A 19,612-nucleotide genomic window follows, 5' to 3' on the forward strand; every position below is an offset into this window, starting at 1 on the left:
TTATTAATTATAAAAACTTATATAATTTTAAAATCAAAATATAAAAATTTGATCAAATATAATAAAAATATAAAAAAATTCAAAATTTTTTGAATAATTTAAAATTTTATTCAAGCAGTATACTAAATATATATTTATATTATTTTTATAGTTATTTTCAAGCTACTAAATAAATAAATTTGTCAGTAACAATCTTGGAAAAGCATTGTTTTTGTTGATTTGCCCACTAAAGAGAAACCTCCCAACAGAAAATTTGGATTTGCCAACGTACCTTGAACAAAGCTTTTGCCATTTATGTTTGACCATTTAACAAGTTACTATTATCCCATTAAGTTAAATTTATTTTAATTTTGATGAAACTTTTAAGCAAAAAAATCCGAAATGAATGAAGCAGTTCCGATCTGACGGCATATCCAATGCAGCAATAAAACATCGGCCCGACCTACATTCTGTAGTAGAGATCTCGTCTCGCTTGTCTGTTGGAGTCTAGACACAGGTCGATAAACGGCCAGATCGCGGCAGGCAAATGGACCGACCGCCCACTAAAATGAGCTTATATTACGTTTTCTTTGTAAATATTACAAGCTTTTAGATATATCAAAGAAGTTTCTTCATTTATCACTTGTTCAGTTAATCCTAAGGGGCAAGGAAGACAAGTAGGGGGCAAAGCTAATCCCATGCAAAATTATAAACATTACAACCTTCTATAATCTTAACCAATCTTTGGGTCATAGCCGTTAATATTAGACACAACCGCAAGGTTAACTACTTGCGCGAAGAACTACCAAGACATATTCAAGCTCCTATGTGCATTTTTGCTACATAAAACTCACACTTCTGTCTCCTAATTTTCTCACCCTTGTTGCTTGCTTACTCAGAAGGATGACGTCCAGTCACAAACTCGTTTCATTTTTGTGCAAGGAACCCAGCATTCATGCCTTGAAATTCTTCAGGGGAACTGGACTGTTATAGTAGTAAAAGGGGACCTTATGTCATTTATCTTCTTCGTTGGCGACTTGTTATATCTATCAATCCTTTCCTTGATAGGTTTATTATGGAATCTGCTATGACTCTGGCACTCGATTTCATATAGCCACCTGAGACAGGAAAAAGCGAAATGGAAGTTTGTTAGGATGGATTCTCCAGGAAGCTCAAACAAATTCTACCATGTGTCCTCTATGCATCATCTCAGGTTGTGGATATCTCAGGACGTCAGCAATCTCAAACCTAGCTTCATTCCACATTCTTGTTGATAGACAATGGAAAATAAATAAACAATTCTTTCTACTTTTTTTGCAGTTTGTTCCCCTCTAAAACAAAGGGTAAGCAGGAGAACTACATCTTGGCAGCTGAAAAAAGGACCAACATCAATTACCAAGCGAAATTATTATTATTTCATACTAAACCTAAAGAGGGCTGAGGTTCAAGGCTAGTTGGCTTCTGTGTACATACACATGGAGGAAAAAGAAATTGTCAATCACAGAAAAAGCAGCATCTTTTGCCTTTGCAAGGCATATTGAGGCCATCTATTTTCCCATCCAGTACAGGAATGAGTAATTATTAGGGACCAATATTTTTCTTTAATTAGTGATTTTCGTCTTACCATGCATCCAAGAAGATGAAATCCTAGAATAACTCATATCTAGAAACATGAGTTATAGAATATGTACTGAAGAGGAACATGATCAACAAGCTCACAAGACCAGGCAGAGGATCAGAATCAAAAGATGGTCCTTGGCTGAAGAGAATCAAGTTTGCCCAAAACACAGATAAGTTATAGACTGTAGAAAAGTAAGTCTCAAATCTCTTTCTAGTGTGCATGCAGATACATGTATTTGTTGTCTGTATACAAGCATAAACATAAAGCTTCATAGACACTGTACCTGAAGTGACCATGACAAGAGGGATACTTCTCTCCCGAGCAAACCTGAAGACCTTCTCATCTCTTTGGACTACCCCATCTGGCATAACCTGAACAAGCAAACCAATAGCCATAAGTCAGAACACAATAATATTAATTATGCAAAGATGAACTATCCAACAACCAAATATATTTTAAAAACAAAAATGTTAAGTATATTTCATTGAATGCCCTAAAAATTGAAAGGGCATATAAATGAACCGTCTTAAACACCTCTTTTGGTTGTATTTGTCTCCAACTTCTTAACATTTTGTCTGTATCCTTTTTCTATATACCATTTCATCCATTAGCTGCATGCACATATATTCAGGAATGTGCCAACCAGCCATAAAGAACTGCATCCCCAATGTCTTACAGGTTTTTCTATAGTTACCCAACAGTTAAGATCCACAAAATTATAGATGTAGCTTTCTATTCCATGCATCCTTAAATCTATGTTAACATTGCTTTTAATTGCACTCGTCAGTCCACCTTGGCTGAAGAAGAAAATCAATACTAGATTCAAATATTAATAACAGTTGTTTCAGTAGGAATGTTATGGTATCAATTTCTAATTACTTCAACATTTCTCTCTTAAGTTTTATACGATAATCTTACAAATCCTCATTGCTACAGTTCTGCTGCAACTTTGATTCAGAAATAGTTATTGAACTGAAAACATGACGCACAATAAATGAAGGCTTTTCTTTCACAGCTCAATGTAAAAGGAAAGGACATTTTCTTCTGCTTCTAATGGACTGAAGATGCATCCTCACCAATGCAGCTCTCGGTTCAGTTTAACTATAAGCTGGCAAGTGAAGCTTTGCAGAGGTCACAGGGCGAGTAATACAAAATTTTTATAAATCAGCATAACCATGTTCGTAGATAATATGAGGTAAAATTTACACAGATATGTTCCTTCCACCAAATTCCTTCTTTCTATATGATATTTTAGGCTGCTTTCTCAGCCTATCATCAGAAGGACAATTCTCTACGAAAAGTTAAGCTGAGTTGCCAAATCAGAGCCAATTCATAGAGTGCAGTAAGGATCTCATTTACTTCTTGCAAAAGAAGAAAAAGTACTGGACAAATCGAATAAAAAACACAAAAATTAAGAATATAGATCCAATGATGAATTTACCTTTAACCCACCAAGTGGATCTCCATCAAGGATATCGGTGCCCGCATTGTAAACAATTAACTCAGGGGCAAAATTACGCCTAGCTTCCTAACATTTACAACCAATAACTGCAGTGTGTAATAGCTTTAGAAGGAACTTTTTACTAGACTATTTATTAAATAAAATTAGTTAAATATAAAAAATAATTAAAAAGAAAGAGGGAATGAAAAGAGACAAAAACACAAAGCAAGAGATGAAGTACAAGTTCGCAAAAATGCTGATGAAATCATGGATGCATGCGAAGTATCGTGCATTGTGATAACAATAAATAAAAGAATAGATGAAGAGACACATTAAAAGTAGTAAATGCATTTCAAAAAGTATGACCCTAAAGGGGAAAATGATGGAAAGTTAAACTAAAAAACTTGTGAACTATCATATAAAATGGGACGAATTGCTGGAGAAAAAACATCAGGGAATGATATAAAAGTGTCACCAGATCAATTAACAGCATATGTGAGCATCAGAATTGAGAAGAGAAGGTCCAACACAAAACAAGACCTGAAGCAGGTTAAGGATAGCTGAATCTATACCTCAAGCGCTTTATCTAATTCCTTCAAGTACTTATCTGTTGTTGTCCCACTCTGTTGACATACAGGAAAATTAAATCAGCTAAAGACCCAGCCAGCAATAAACTAACTTCATCAATAAGATGCCAGAGGCCCACCACTATTTCAACCTTCTGCGTGATATAATTCCTTGCTTCCATATCCTGATTAAGGGTTTAAAGAAAGAAAAATACAACCAGAAAGTGAGGAAAACGAACAGCATTGATTGAAGCCAAAACTTACTGCATATACTAAAATTAACAGTTACAAGTAGGAAACAAAATATAGTTTAGGAAGAGGCTGTACACAGATGAAGTTAGAGAAGATATAGTACAAATTTACATAGCAACACTTACAAATGGGTATATTTCAGGGTTGTACATATCCAGAATATATACACGCCCTGTCAGTTTAAAGATGAATACACGATCATTTAAATTTCAAAAGAGCATCAAATTAAAGCACCATTAGGGAAAATAAGCATCCATACCATCATTCGCAAAATCCGTTTCATGACCATTTCCTTGATGTGCATCTAGATCAATTATCATCACCCTGAAAAAATATTGCAAAATACAAGGAACATAGCCCATTCTTAGAAGGTGATTGTCAACTGAGGAGTTGTGATTTGGATGCAACAAGTTGCAAGGGCTGCATTTATTACTTTTAAGCTTCAAGTTTTATTACCTTGATATATCTAACCGAACAAAAGCAAAATGAATGCAAAGAGAAATGTCCGCATATGCACAAAATCCACCTCCCCTTCCACTAGAACAATGATGAAACCCTCCCCCAACATTGATAGCCCATCCTTGATCCTTTGCAAGCTTTGCCGCCAAAATAGTTCCACCCACCTGTAGTAATATAATCAGATTAATCCTAGTCCAAAGAAAACTCAAACTCCATTCTGAAAAAAAAATTATGTAATTAGCTCCAAGACAGATAATGACTTCACCTGCTTGCGGAAGGGAGAAAGAACTTTCATCTGAACCAAAAAATTGGGCAATATTGCTATTGGAGGAACCTACACAACACACTACTTTGAATCAATCAAGAAGAATAGTAACATCATACGAAACTACTAAATCCTCAGCCAAGACCATCAAACAATAACAGACACAGCCAGTAAAATTTAAACGGGCATACAAAGACATTCCCTGAAAACAAATTCATAAAAGATAAACCAAGTCATCATGCCCATGCTATTTTTCTTAATAATCCCATTTTTAAGCAGCATCATACAAACAAACTTGATAATTGCAACGAAATAAATAAACTCCAAGAAAGCAAAAATTAACTGCGTACAAGAACAAACAAAATGATTGCAGAAGGAAATACTAAAAAGTATACCTCAGCTATCATGGCAACATTCATGCTGCTCTTCAAGCTATTCAGGTATGCTTCCATATGCACCTTTTCAAAGATTATCAAAAAAATTAAGCATAACGAATACTGGTTACAGCACCTACTTCAGACAGATATCAAATTAACTAAAATTTGTCCAGCCTATTTTTATTATTTTACCTCAATATATGTCCAGCCTCAATGAATATAAACATAGAGAGGGGCAAAATTATAATTACCACAAGCAGATCATCTCTTGAAGCTTCCTGTGGCTCAACAATAGAATTTTTCTGCAGGTGACCTTCAGAAATGAGGAACCGGCATACTCGGCCCCATTTTGAAGAATCAAATGGATGCCTACATCAATTTCAAATAACTAACTCGTTCTTAAAACTAACTGAATAACGAGAAAAAGAAACATATAAAATACTTCAAAGAAATGAAAATTCAAATTCAAATTATCTTACAGTTTCTCAATTCCAAGGAAACTGATATCGTAGTAAGACGAGTAGATAATCGGAACCTGTTTTTTTTTTTTTTTGTTAAGTTAGAGTTCAGTAATTCGAGTTAGCAAAGAAAAATAGGCAATAATAGAATTGTTTTTTTAATTATTGGCAAAAGGTATAGTACCTTGGAAGGAATTACGTGGAAATAGAGCTTGCTAGAGTTAATTCGTTTACGGCGGAGAGTTTCAGCATCGGCTTTGGAAGCGGAAGAAGACCAAGACGAAGACATTGAGAGGGAGAAAATACAGCGATACAAAACGAATGGAGTGGCAAATATAAAAAACAAATATAACGTTGATTTGCACATATTCCTAGTTGACTCGGCGATCTTTGGTATGACTCGGATCTTCAAATGAGAGAAAAGCATAAGTCAATGCGTTGGTCTCAAGCTTTTAAAATTCGATTCCACGATAGGTGGCAAGCCGTAGCGTAAAGTAGAGGCGCTTGGAATAAAGAAAAGCATTTTTTCTTTTTTTTGCTAAATGGTTTGGATAAAGATGACATAGCAGTATATTAACATTACAACTGGCATTTGCCTGCCCGCTAGTCCATCCCATCCGCGGCCCAAGGAAAACGGTAAATGGGTATCTAACAAAATAATAACGACTGCGGAACGTTTGAAGTTTCTTTCTTCGAAGCCCAAATCGGTCGAAGAGGCCCAATATTAGCAGTATAAATGTTTTATCAAATTATGTAAAGAGTTCTTATACTTTATTAAAATAATAAATTTAATTTTTCTATAATAATTTATAAAAATTAAGTCTTTATATTTTTCAAAATTAACAATATCAATCCACTGTATTAAAAATTTTCTATTATTTATATTGATATAACATTTGATTTGATTGTGTTGATGTGATATTTTCTTGTTGATATAGTATTAAATTATAACATATAACAATGATGTAATATTTCACAAGTGATGTAATAGTAGTGCCGATATAACATGATTAAACACTAATATGGATTTTATTAGTGCGGACATAAAATTATTTAGTATGAGTTAATGATTTTTAATAAGATTAGAAAAAAAATTAAAATTACAAATAAATTTTTAGAATTTATGGAAAGAATATTGTGAGATAGAGAAGAATTGAATTTTTATATTTCATAATATCAAATAGTGAATAGTGTGCTATAAAATAGATAAAAAAATGTCACGTCATCATTAATAGATCATCATATTTAATATCACATTAACCAGAAAATGTTATGTCAGTATAAATAACAAAAAAATTTAATATTACCAACAATTAAATTAATATTTCAATTATAGAAAATATAAGAACTCAATTTTTATAAATTATTGTACATTGACTAAATTCTCCATTTTACTATAGTACATGGACTAATTACATAGTTTAATCTAAAATTATTTTTATAAAATTATATGTATTAATAAAAATTAAGATAAAATACATTAACATCTTCAACTTTTATCCATAATTGCATAAGGATCCAATAGTTTTTAAAATAGACAATCCTCCAAAAAAAATATTTTCATTGGACACATAAGTCTTGCCATTAGTCAATTTTCAATGTTTCTATTAGGTTGATGATATGACAATTTTTTTAAAATAATTTCACCTTTCATTAATTTAAAAAATTACTATTATATAAACAATATTTTTCATTTTCAATTTTTTTTCTCTCCTTTCAAAAAAACAAAGCTCTCTATTCGACCACCTCGCCGTTGGCAATGCTCTCCAAGGGAGCATTGATTCGGTGCTCCCCATCTGATGCTCCCCATGGGAGTTTGAGATATGGGGTGCATGGTTAAATCTCATGCTCTCCTGAGGAGATCCGATCAAATTTGGCATTTCTATACTAGATTCGGTTGCAGGGTGATTAGTCAATGTAAGGGAGCGTTGTCAATCGATCAAAGAGAAAAAAAAATAGTGAAAAAGAAAATATTTTAGACATTTCATGAGACATTAACACTGTTTAAACGTTTAGAGCATACTGTTTATTTTAAATATTAATAAATTTATGTGTAATTATGATCAAAAATTAAAAATATGAATGTGTTTTACCCTAAAAATTATAATTACTAAATCGAATACATACATAAGAACCCTAAACAAATCAAAAAAATATAAAATTAGACAAAACTCACATAGAAATTTAAATTTTATATTTATTTGATATGTGAAATCATATGAAGGCTGTCTTAAGGATTCTACATTCATTCTTTTTCAAATACAAAGTTTAAAATAATATTAACTTATATATGTGTGTGTATTTCTCTTGCAAATCATCAAAATTTAAGTCATTATTATAGACACAATATTGAATTTAAGTACTATAACTGAGAAGTATATATATCTAAGTGTACGAGATGCTTTATGATTAAGCGAACGTTTTTAAATTATTAATCTAAATTTTACAAAATTAATAATCGATTGAAACTAATCGAATCATGATCGATTTTAATTTGATCAATTTTTTTTATAATCGGTTGATTTTGATCAGTTATTTTATAATAACGATTTAGTCAATTTTAGTTTCTCCCGAAAATAAAATCCTATATCCATCTATATATCCCAAAAAAAAAAAAAGGAAAACGAGAGAAGTAGATCAGACATAGCAGCATCATGGTATACTAAAATGCCTCAAAAATTTGGGGTCATTATCCTTCCAAATGAAAGGGCCCCGTCATCCCTTATCTACAACCGTCCTAGTATGGATTCTTACGTTTTTTCTTCATCGAAACCTTATCAAGATTATCAAGCCATAATGCCCAAAGCGAAATCAACTCTTTGGTTGGGCATTTTATCCAAACAATAACGGCAATGTGGATTTTGAAATGTTATACGGATTATAGAAGCAAAAACGTGTAAACCTGCCATACATTTTTTGTTCAATCTTTCATTAATGGTGAAGTTGGGATGGTATTCAAGGTCAAGTTTATAATAATGATAATGCGATGCTGAATTTCCAATGGCTTTGTATTGCAAATTTGACGACGTATTATACTCCTAGTCATCTCAATTTGACAATGTTATCATACATAGTGGAAGTTCTTCAAAATGTTGACGTAATCAACACCGCAGTAAATCTACCTGTACGCAATTTTAATTTCTAGAGCCATTATTCGCTTTATTCAAACGTTTATATCACAACATGACGATACTTATAGGCTTGTGTCGGTGATTGCAACTTTGGGTTTGTCTTATTTTTATGTACAAATTAGCTAATGTATCAACTAATGTTCCATTTGGATTATTAGTCCACAAATTTGGATTAACTAAAATTCTTTTATATACAAATTTCAATTATTATTCTACATATCATCAATAGAATTAGCAAGATTAATATCTTATTAAATGACTTTTTTTTTTTATACAGGTATCCTAATGAAGTATGTAGCAACCTCTAATCTTGTCTGTAAAATGTTAAAGTTTCAACAATAGTGTATAAAATAATTTTTCTTTAAAACATTTAAATTAAAAATTTCAAATGATTATCATATCCGGACATGTAAATCGAAGGTGACAAATTAAGTATATCTTTGGACCCAGAGAAGTAAAATAAAAGAAAAAGAAAAGATGCTTCCAATCATGTTAATTCAAAAAGTTAGATTACCATGTTAATCCCATAAATGATTGGCATTTGAACAATAGTTCTCCTATTCGATATCGGACTTAATTGGTCCTCCTGCTTTAACTAGGCCTCAAAACCAAATGATTAATATTAATTGAAAATTAATTATGATCATCAGTGACTCTAATTAAGCTTACCGCATAGAAAATTGCATGGCCTATTTTTGTAAGTGGTAACCGGATCATATGCACAAGCTATGGTCGGCTGCGCTTAATTATAACGCCAAGTAATGTCCTAAAAGGATAAAATGATACCACCAAGCAATCGGTTGTTATTAACCACGAAACCAAATAATTAATGCGGGCAAAACACCTGTGGCCACCGTATTTTAATTTAAATCAAATTAATTAGTGCTTGCATTATTGCTAATAAAAAAATATTTCCACACTAATCTTGGACAAATATTTGTATTTATTTTATTTCTCCTCATTAACAAAAGCGAAAGATGATTGGTTCAGAAGCTTTAAGTGATTCTCCAGTTCTTCCTCGGACTATAATTCAAATCCATAAGTTATTTATATAATTTTTTTATTAAGCTCAATTAATAAGTTTCTCTCTAGTGACAACAACGTATGCTTTCACTATCTCATTGTTGTTTAAATGTAATTAGAAGAATATAATTTACATAAAAAATTTGTGTGCTTTAATGAGTCTAGATTAAAACATTACATTGTTTTTAAGTAATTAAATCCTGTTGTGTTGTTGTTAAGGCTTTTTTTGTGTTATAATTATAAGAAAGGAGATTTGAATTTTATTTTTTAAAAAAAGAGATCATTAATCAATCAATGAGTTAAATGCTCGAATGTTTTATTGTTGTTAAGGTTAATGACAATATATCTATACACTTAAACAAAAAGATTCATAAAATTACAAACAATAAATTTGAAAATTTGACTGAAATTTTATTTTTTTCAAAAGTGAAAATAATATATGGTTTCACATTTCATTTGTATACCTTCTTAATTTAAAATGCTTGCATTACAAGAAAATATAAAAAATTTGCACAGAACATTAAAGTTTAAATATGTACCAAATTTTCAAAGATGTCATCTTCAAAGTAGTAGTTAGCCAAATAATTGAGAAAATAAAAAACAGAATGTAAGAGGAAATTTTGGAATGTTGCAAGAGGGATACTTCCCCTGTAATTTAATTATATGTGAAGACATCCCAACGTTTGGTACAAGAAAAACTAAGGAAATGTCTTCTCATTGCAATGTGCTTACAGTAGCCGCAACATAAAAATCATTTACAATCCCCAACAATCGCAGAGGTTAGCATAACCTCACTCAACCTCTCAGAAGATCTAGTCAACAGGACATAAAAACCAAGGAACCCCTGTACAACAAAACTATTCATTCACAAGTTAGGCCAAAACCCGAGAAGTCAGCATGAAGGGAAAGAGGATTAAAGAGAGAAGAAAAGGAAGGGAAAGAGAAAAAGAAAAGGAAAAATATTTTTGCCTCGTGGAAATTGACTAAAATTCTTAAAATGAAAAACACTTATCACATTTTTAAAATAATTTTTTATTATTACATCCGATTAAACTCATAAAATATTATTTTTATTTATTAAAACTCTTATTTTACATAAATTTCACTAAAATTCATCAATTATGTTAAGTCAACACCTGTTTATAAATAAATACGTATAAAATATATTGTATGCTTTTAAAAGGGATTGAACCTTAACTATGCTCTTGAACAATTAAAAATTTTGTTGATTTAAATCTTTTTTTAAATATTATATGAAAATAAATTATATTTATTTAAACAATTCAAATATAAACTTAATATGAACTTATTACCACTTTGAATTTTATTGGTTTAATCTATCTTTATTTTTTATATTGTTTTATTTAAACAATTAAAATTATAAACTTCTTCCTAATATATATATATATATATATATTATTAAAAACATTTACTATTTTTTTTTAAAAAAATCATTAGCCAAATAAGTTCAAAGACAAAAAAAAAATAGAAATCTCTTTAATTTTTTTTGTATTATTGTTGTAATAATTCTAGGCATTATTATAAAAAAATAATTATTTTTAATATTTATATTTATTAATTATAAAAATAAAAATTTAGTAACTTCACATATTTTAATATTTTAATAAATAATATTCAAAATATTATGTTATTTTTCATGTTATTATTTATTTTTTAAAGGATAAAATTTGAAAACTTAAAAAGAAGGTAAGTTTATTTAATTTTATATTTTTATACATAAGGATAGTTTTACAAATTTACATTATATTTTTAGTAAGGTGCTTTCAAACTAAACACTATAATGTAATTTTTTCAACAATCATATTTCATGCAATCATCAATTTCTCATGTTATATCAAATGTTACAAAATTATCTTTTTAGTAATCACATTATTAATAATCCCATTTTTTATAAAATACCAAATGCCACCACAAGATTAATAATTATCAAGTTTCGTAATCTATTTGCATAACATGAAAAACCAATTAATAATCCAATCTTTAAGAAAAATCAAACATCAAATGTGTATATTTTAGGAAAACTCAAATAGCCACTTGGCAAACAAATAAAAAAAATCAATTAAATGTAAGTGGTTTAGAGTTAGTTTAGTAGATTTATTTAAGGGATTTTGGTAATAACTATTCTACTGAGAGGATTTGTTAACAAAACCAATTATTATAATAATATTTCATATTTAATTGTAATAATAAAAAATTTAATGTGATAATTAAATTCTAAAGACAGACGTCATTGGGAGGTTTGTGCAATTAGAGAAAAATAAGGTTGAGGTTTCTAAATAATAAATTTTTACAAAAGATGACACGTAGGGCCATAGCTGTCCTCCTACGTGCCAGTTTATTGTTTCACTGTCAGCCAACGCAACGTCACGAAGTCGATCAAATCAAAACAACGAGAACAAAATTCACGGTATAACTTGTTTATCCTTCGTTTCAGCTTCCGTATATATTGAAGCTTCGTGTTTCCATTTTTATTCCTCGTGGTGTTCTCGGGCCTTCTCAATCAAATGTACCCTCCGAAGCCTGCCAAATCACTTGTCGGGAGAGTATTCAATACGCTCGTTAACGCTCAAATATCAGTACTCGGTCTTGGTTCCAGAGACAGAAAGTTTAGCAGATAACTACTGAGAAGGAAAAGAGAGTCAAGAAAACAAAAATAAAGGCTATCTGTTTCTGATGTGTGGTTGTCTGAAACCATGGATTCGACCAACAGAAACAAGTCCTTTGTATTCCCTTATTACCCATCTTTCTTCTTTGTGTAATCATTGAAATTACCTCTCAAGTTGCAGTTTTTTTTTTTGGGCTGGCTACGGAAGGGTGCTCTTGTTTTTTTTTTTTTGGTTTTCTTAATGGTTTTGTTTTAGTGCCTATTTTGTGCATTTGATTGTGATGAACAGGGGTCGAGCTCCCTAACCATGGGAGAGCGGATCTGTGCAGCTTTCATGCCGTTTATTGCAGTGATCAATTTCTTGATTTTTTCAATGGCCAATTGTTTTGAATACCAGCCCTGTTTCAAGAAATGCCGTTATGGGTTCACAGATCTTGCCCGTCTTGCCAATGAATCCCATTGTACTTCTGTCTCTCATTTCATATCTTCTTTATTTTATTCTTTAAAAAAGTATTAATTATTGAGATTTTTTACGGTTTTTGTCTTTTTAAATATTTGCTATATCTACTGTTAATTTGGTTTTCTGGTATTTCAAGGAAAAAAAGTACATGTTCAGGGAGTTACTGTGAAACATGAAAAATTACAGTTTTTACTTTTTCTTTCCCAGCCTCTTTCGAGTAAGCAAACATGGCAGTTTCGTCACTTTGAAGTAATAGGTTGAATGGTTTTCTTACTGGTTATGAACTTATGGTGCAGTTACGGTGAATGAAGTGGAGGCGCTGTACGAACTGTTCAAGAAGTTGAGTAGCTCAATTATTGATGATGGATTGATTCACAAGGTAAAGTGAAATTCTGAGGCAAATTGGTGTCATAAACTTTGTTGTAGTTCGTATGTTTTGTAATCTATGACTTTTCTTTTCATGGCTTAATTATTTTCTATGAATGGCATTGCTTCAAGCTGATGTGTCAGAATTTGTTTACAATTAGGTCATTGAAGGATTTCAATAAATGTTAAAATGTTAATGATTGTCTAAATTCTTTTTATGTTATAGGAAGAGCTTCGGTTGGCATTGCTCCAGACTCCATCTGGCGAGAATCTTTTCCTTGACAGGGTAAATCTCTTGCAACAATATCAGTTTCTTCTATTATGTACTTTCTTCTATTCTCCCCTGGTTGATCATTGGACCCAATCATAGTATAATGTAAAGGGGAGCTCAATTGTTCAGCTAGCATTTGGGGAATTCTAATAGTTGTGATTTTACTAAATCGAGTTCATTTTATGTCTTGTTGTTACTGTAATTAATTGGTGACCAGTTCCTTTGATTTCATTTCAAATTCTTAAACTAAACTAAGAGCAACAGTAGTTGAGCACTTGAACCAGTCCAGAGATAAGTTGGTGTGTCTTTCACATAAGAATAATTAGTCAGTTCTTTTAGAACTAGAAATAGAAGATTTTCTTTCTTCTTTATGATTTGTTTTAATGTTATAAAGAAGTTTTCCTTCGAATCTTTATTTTCATTCCTGCCCCTAATCATCTTGTCTATTTGTAGGTTTTTGATCTTTTCGACGAGAAGAAAAATGGTGTCATTGAATTTGACGAATTTGTCCATTCGCTCAACGTGTTTCATCCCTCTGCCCCTGTAGAAGATAAAATTGATTGTAAGGGTTCAAGAGAAACCATTTTCTTTGTAGCAATAAAGAACGATTTATATCTGTGTCTTATCTATGTTCTTGTTAATTTCTTGCAGTTGCATTTAGGTTGTATGATCTGAGACAAACAGGGTTTATTGAGCGGGACGAAGTATGTAAAACTCCGTTAAAGCTAGCAGTTCTACATGAATTTAATGTTCTGTAAATTACTCATACTTGATGCATTTCCTACTTAATGGTTGGATTTTTAGCTAATGAGCTTTTGGTTGAGTACAGGTTAAGCAAATGGTAATTGCCATTTTGAAGGAATCTGACATGAAATTGTCAGATGACCTTCTTGAGGCTATCATTGACAAAGTGAGCTCGCTGAAGTTTAGTTCTTTGCTGTCATTGGTGTGAATTCTGCAGCATTTTGATACTTACAGGATCTTCATCTTTTCTGCAGACATTTGCTGATGCTGATGCTGACAAGGATGGTAGAATCAACAAAGAAGAATGGAAAGCATTTGTGCTTCGTAATCCCAGCGTTTTAAAGAACATGACTCTTCCTCATTTGAAGTGTGTGACTAGCTCCTATGTTCTTTCACTACTTGTTCCTTTTCCAATATTGCATGCATAGTCAAAATCCCTCTTCTTTCAATGATCTCTAATTGTTTGCTTGACCCCTTGAATATCCATGGTAACTTAATTATCTAGCTCATTCTTTTATGTTCTTCTCATTCTTCAGGGACATCACCACTGTATTTCCCAGTTTTGTTTTCAACACTGAAATTGAGGACTCAATAGTGTGAAGCGATTTTAGACCAATGTGCTGTGAAGTTCAGTATGATGTAAACCCGGTAAAAGAATATTTAGTTAGTAGATCCTGCTATCGAAAGGCTTTGATTCATGTCTCATTGCGGGACATGAAGAAACAACATGTCTCCATTTCATTGAAGCAACACTAGGAAGTGATAGTAACCAAATCTTTTTGATTAAGCTCTGCAGGCATTTTTTTTTATGACCGAATGTAGCAACTGTCTATGTTGTACAGTGGATAGATTACAGATTGAGTGGATTTTGTAATGAGCTTGCGTAGGATAGTTTTCTCAGCTTTCGGTTGCCTTGTACAAGTAATTTCTCCCTGCCAATCAAATGTTAGCTAGTGCGAATGTGTGATCTGGTCCGTCCGGAATGCCTACATTAATTCTGGTGTGTTATCTTATTACTTTGAAATCTCTGTGAACTGCCTTGCTCTTGAAATCTCTTCCTGAGGCCTACTTTAGCCGAACTGATGATCAGCTAGGTGGCGCTAAAGGAGAGATATCCATGCCACACAATCAAAAATATCCATGGAGGAAAGAGTGGATTGGAGATCATGTCACTAAAATGAAGTAAAAAGTTTGACTGTCATACATTCTTTTACCATGTTAAGGGTCCTTTGCTGCAGTTGAATCAAACCTTGTTGATGTAAGAAAGGAATGGGATGGTGAACTTTATAGCCTTGTGTGGCTAACAAGGGCACAATATGCAGTGAAAACCAATAAAGCTTTCTTGTAATGAGAAAAATCGTCTCTTTTAAACTAGTTCATAACTATTTATAGCTGTTCTTTATTATGAGATTGATTCTCCAAATGGGAATAATATCAGGCTATGAACATGCAGCTCATGGCCGTGTGACTTGATTTTCTTTCTCCGGTATCTGTGTTCCCCTTTTCTGTAGAGGTTAAAAGTTCCTTCAAAATAATTTAAAATTTTTTTACTTCAGAGTGATGTTTTTGATCTTTTAATTATATAAATACTGTTAATCAACATTATATAAATATTTTAAAACACAAATACCCTCTTAAAAAAATTTGCTCATACTCTCTTTCAAAACTTAATAAAATTGATTTTAATATTTAATAAAATTCAATATTTGACAAAAAAATGAAAATAATAAAATTTTAATACAGAATTTATAAATATTGTAATTTGTCTCACTTTGATACTCAATAAAATTCAATATTTGACAAAAAAATTAAAACTTTTAATCTATTGTAATTAGGTCAAAATTTTTTATGCCACCTAAACCTTTTTTTTTTTTGGATTGACCTAAACCCTATTCTTAAAAAAACAAATTTTGTAGAAATTTTTTTTAACAAAATTAGTAATCACGGATAAAAAATTAATCTGTTAATTTGATATCATCAAATTTGAAATATCAGTTATTGAATAAAAAATTTATTTTTAATAAAAAAGTCATTCAGTTTTTGAATCTTTAAATTAAAATTTTTTAAATTTTTTATTAAAATTTTTAAAAGAAGGATAAACAGATTTTTTTAAAAAAAATATGTTAAAATTAAAGAAATAAGAAAAATTAAAATATCCTTTTGAAGACTTTTTGAACTTTGCAGTTAAAAGTAAATACTGTTGATTTCAATTTCTAAAATAAATAGTTTATTTACTGTTGATATCAATTTCAAACGTATAGATAAAATAAATAATTAGATAAAGATAAAGAGGCATCAAGTTCTTGCTATTTCCCCACACTTACGAAGTCCACGTGTAAAATATTCTCCCTATATAAACCTTCACGCTTCTCAAGGAAAGGGGATTCTCCTGCTTCCCCTTCCATCTCTTTTTTCTTCTTGGTTTCACGTCTGTGTTTTGAGCTTTGGGTAACAGCAATGGCGGACAAGCCAAGCCGAGGATTGATCTTATACGGGGACGGGTTGGCCCGTTTCATTGAGCCATCACATGCCCATCTTCACTCTCTCGCATCTAAAGCCAACTGTGGTTTCTTGAGCCTCCCTAACGGTCCGCCTTCAGGTTCACTCTCTCTTTTCAATTCCTTGTCAATTTTCTTTTTCAATCTTCTACTCTAAATTTAGACAATGGGTCTTTGAGATATAACCTCTTTAATTTGCACCCACATGGAAAGATTGATTCCCTTGCCTTTTTTTTTTTGATTGCCGGGGAAGATACCACCTTTTATAATTGGTTCGGCTGTTTTTAGTGAAATATTATGTCATTTGTGCTTTAATAAGCAAATTGAATTGTTTGGGAGGGATTGATGTGACAATGGAATGCTTTGTTTATCGTTCGTTTATTTGATACATGGAGGTTACACAGATTGACTTGAAAGTAAGGACTGTGGTGATTGACAGAATAAGCTTATGGGTTCTTTTGTAGTTTTCAAATTAGCTAGTCTAATGTAGAAGTTTAAGTCTTTGCTCCATTAAATTGCTGATTCATCTCTATTCACGTTGTCTTCAATGTTTAGAACCTTATCATGCCTAGTTGTATTTATTTGTTTGATTTCAAGCAGTCATGATATTCAGATACCATCTTTTAACTTGCTCCCCTCTCCTTAATTAGTAATTAAGTTCATGCTTCTTTTTACATTTCTGATTGTTGTTATTCATCCACCATTATTGGGATTTACTTGGATTTAGATTGCAGAAAGCGAGGATGATAGGATAGTAAGAGAGTTTGCAGTACTGATGGATGCATGCGAGGCATATTTCAACAAGGTGAGATACATATTACTCTAAGTAGTTCAACAGTAAAATTTCATGATGAATTCTCTACTGCTCTTTGGTTTTGTCAGAACGGGCAACTTTCTACAGAAGCAAAGTCTCAGAAGTCATCTTTGATTCCAACCATGTCAGAGAGGTATTATCATGCACTTGCTTGGTTTTAATCATTAGCTATGAGAATATTCCAACCAACACGCTTCATAATCTCACTTCAGGTTCATGGGAATGAGAGCTGCTCTACTGACTAACAGTTCTAGTTTGAAATCTTTTGGAGGAAAACTTGGCTTTGATGTGTTGCATTTGGATGGATTATTTGAAAATATCAATTTTCCCTCTGCACAGTCGACTGATTATTTGGCTTCTGAATTGCTGGCCTTACTTGGATTCCAAGAAGGGAGGATATTAAATGCCAGCCAGTTTGATTTAGTAATTGTGCACATTGGATCTGGGGAGAATTTGAATGCTGAAAAAGGCAAAGGTACAGTAGGTGACATGGAATTCATGAATGCTCTAATTGGTGCTATTATGCTTATAGCACAACCTGGAACTGAAATTGCTTCCCGTCTATACTTGTCCCTCATTATGGGCTATGGGAATGTGTCAAGGGCTGATGATCCTGGTTTGTCAATATTGAGCCACAACTATGAGAATGATTCTCCTCTTTCAGCACTCTTTCCTCAACAGAGTTACACCATGAGAGGAGAAAGTCCAAGAAATGATGTTCGGTAAGTAACACTTTGTGGATTCTTGTTCTGCATTTTGACATTTTGTGGGTATTTAACTAATTTATGACAACAGGCACTATAGTCCCATGTTAGTTGCTCAATATCAGAATGCTGTAACCCGCAAAGATATGGTAGACACTTTCTCTTTTGAAGATTTCAAAGAGGTAAAAATTGAGACCATGAGATACTTTATAAAGCTCTAGTTATAATAGTTTCTTAGATTAGGTTATGAAGTAATTTTGACTACATGTCTTCAAACCTGCTCTTTTCCAATATTATTTGCTTGAAGTGTCACCCCTTAGTGAAGTGGTACAACATGACAAATAACCTTGATTCCTATGCTTTTAATTTAGACCCTTTTTTTTTGGCATGCATAATTCATTCAGAATATGGAACATATTGGTTTTACTGATTTAATACTTGTTTCAGTTTCTTGTGCTCATTATATTTAGGTTCATTTTTTTTTGTTGCAGCGATCTGGAAATCTCATCATACCAGCTGATAGGTTGCTGCATGAGATGGCATTTAAGCTTTGGAAGGCACCCAAGTATGGGGCATAGGAGGAATTTACATGTCTCTATGACTTAAAATTCAACTTTTTAATTTAATTATAAAGGATAAGCGAAGATTTAAGCTTATCATGAATTCCATACTTCTGAAGTCCTTTTTCTTTAATGATGTTTTTCTTGATCTTACTTTCACTAAAGTTGACTATTGTCTTCATGTAAGTCCACACGGTCTTACAGTTACTGTTGACAGCAGCCAGTTAACCTTAATGATTGTATTGCAGTTTTGATCTCAACTTTATTATATGATTACAATCTGCTTAATTAAATGGGTTTGCGGCTGGAGAGTCGGAGTGCAAATACTGTTGTGATTGTTGTTCATTTGTGCTTTGCTCAACATTTCTGGGAAAATGAAGTACATTATGCTAATAACGAACTTATATCTATTCAGTTGTTACTGTCTGAAAATGTCTCTGCTAAGCAGAGTGGATATATACTTGGGGGTTAAACTTTGTGACCAAGTTACGAGGTTCTGAAACTCCAAGCAGCTGAATGGCTTTTAACTTGAGCCTATGATTCGCTAGCGACTCCCTGTTAGCTGGGGTCTGTAGCTTCTTGTGTGTATATGGCCAACATAAGCAGAAGGATGGCAGCCCCAGCGACCACTCTGCACAGGCTGGTTGTTGCTCACATGTCAAGTTAATGCCCGTAATTGCCCTCATTTTGGGGTTCACTGTTGGTGAATTTGTTGATATTCTGCCTGAAATGCATTCACTAATCTTGAAAGCGGTTCCACTGAGCGTTCAATTTCAGAAAAATATCCAAATTAAGGCACCCATTCAAATAAACGGGCTTGCAAAACGAGAGCTACATTCAAACTTGGTCGGCTGCATCACGTTCTCGATGTAGAAAGGAATTCCAATATTCAAATGAGTTATCACTCTTATTCCAGTGGCGTTTACATCAGAATGAAATCTCACTCAGTACATTCAAAGTTTCAATCAGATTCTAAGGCTGGGAAGCACCGTAGAAT

General features: G+C 32.2%; 3 protein-coding genes across 5 annotated transcripts; 2 read left to right on the plus strand and 1 right to left on the minus strand.

Annotated features, from left to right (window-relative positions):
• On the minus strand, nt 516–5,875 carry LOC18588052 (histone deacetylase 2). Of its 2 annotated transcripts, none has more exons than XM_007012203.2 (13): nt 5,603–5,870; nt 5,440–5,495; nt 5,212–5,329; nt 4,979–5,041; nt 4,584–4,652; nt 4,316–4,482; nt 4,119–4,183; nt 3,985–4,031; nt 3,748–3,792; nt 3,614–3,664; nt 3,042–3,128; nt 1,884–1,971; nt 516–1,097 (listed from the first exon to the last, which is right to left on the minus strand). In XM_007012203.2, exons 1-13 carry the CDS (start codon nt 5,843–5,845, stop codon nt 997–999), a joined length of 1,200 nt encoding a protein of 399 aa, XP_007012265.2. In that variant the 5' UTR covers nt 5,846–5,870; the 3' UTR covers nt 516–996. The 2 variants fall into 2 exon arrangements, 1 of the variants encoding a protein (XP_007012265.2); XR_001929586.1 differs by having other exon boundaries at nt 594–1,097; nt 3,042–3,148; nt 5,603–5,875.
• On the plus strand, nt 12,007–15,138 carry LOC18588053 (calcineurin B-like protein 10). Its single transcript, XM_007012205.2, has 9 exons — nt 12,007–12,316; nt 12,488–12,659; nt 12,955–13,037; nt 13,251–13,310; nt 13,749–13,857; nt 13,947–13,999; nt 14,125–14,205; nt 14,294–14,406; nt 14,576–15,138. Exons 1-9 carry the CDS (start codon nt 12,287–12,289, stop codon nt 14,637–14,639), a joined length of 765 nt encoding a protein of 254 aa, XP_007012267.2. The 5' UTR covers nt 12,007–12,286; the 3' UTR covers nt 14,640–15,138.
• On the plus strand, nt 16,361–18,924 carry LOC18588054. 2 transcript variants are annotated; one of them, XM_007012206.2, is made up of 6 exons: nt 16,361–16,638; nt 17,272–17,342; nt 17,420–17,484; nt 17,564–18,073; nt 18,147–18,237; nt 18,547–18,924. In XM_007012206.2, exons 1-6 carry the CDS (start codon nt 16,497–16,499, stop codon nt 18,631–18,633), a joined length of 966 nt encoding a protein of 321 aa, XP_007012268.2. In that variant the 5' UTR covers nt 16,361–16,496; the 3' UTR covers nt 18,634–18,924. The 2 variants fall into 2 exon arrangements, with proteins under 2 accessions (XP_007012268.2, XP_017983417.1); XM_018127928.1 differs by having other exon boundaries at nt 16,409–16,638; nt 17,265–17,342.

Source organism: Theobroma cacao, chromosome 9 (assembly GCF_000208745.1).
Source record: "Theobroma cacao cultivar B97-61/B2 chromosome 9, Criollo_cocoa_genome_V2, whole genome shotgun sequence".
NCBI classification, from domain to species: domain Eukaryota; kingdom Viridiplantae; phylum Streptophyta; class Magnoliopsida; order Malvales; family Malvaceae; genus Theobroma; species Theobroma cacao.

Coding starts and splice junctions, on each gene's coding strand:
- LOC18588052 (XM_007012203.2), bottom strand. CDS start 5,845: ATGCTTTTCTCTCATTTGAAGATCCGAGTCATACCAAAGATCGCCGAG. Junction 4,653..4,978: donor ATGTTGCCATGATAGCTGAG/GTATACTTTTTA, acceptor TGTGTTGTGTAG/GTTCCTCCAATAGCAATATT. Junction 4,483..4,583: donor TTTCTCCCTTCCGCAAGCAG/GTGAAGTCATTA, acceptor ATATTACTACAG/GTGGGTGGAACTATTTTGGC.
- LOC18588053 (XM_007012205.2), top strand. CDS start 12,287: ATGGATTCGACCAACAGAAACAAGTCCTTT. Junction 12,660..12,954: donor TCTTGCCAATGAATCCCATT/GTACTTCTGTCT, acceptor CTTATGGTGCAG/TTACGGTGAATGAAGTGGAG. Junction 13,311..13,748: donor AGAATCTTTTCCTTGACAGG/GTAAATCTCTTG, acceptor GTCTATTTGTAG/GTTTTTGATCTTTTCGACGA.
- LOC18588054 (XM_007012206.2), top strand. CDS start 16,497: ATGGCGGACAAGCCAAGCCGAGGATTGATCTTATACGGGGACGGGTTG. Junction 17,343..17,419: donor GCGAGGCATATTTCAACAAG/GTGAGATACATA, acceptor TGGTTTTGTCAG/AACGGGCAACTTTCTACAGA. Junction 18,238..18,546: donor CTTTTGAAGATTTCAAAGAG/GTAAAAATTGAG, acceptor TTTTTGTTGCAG/CGATCTGGAAATCTCATCAT.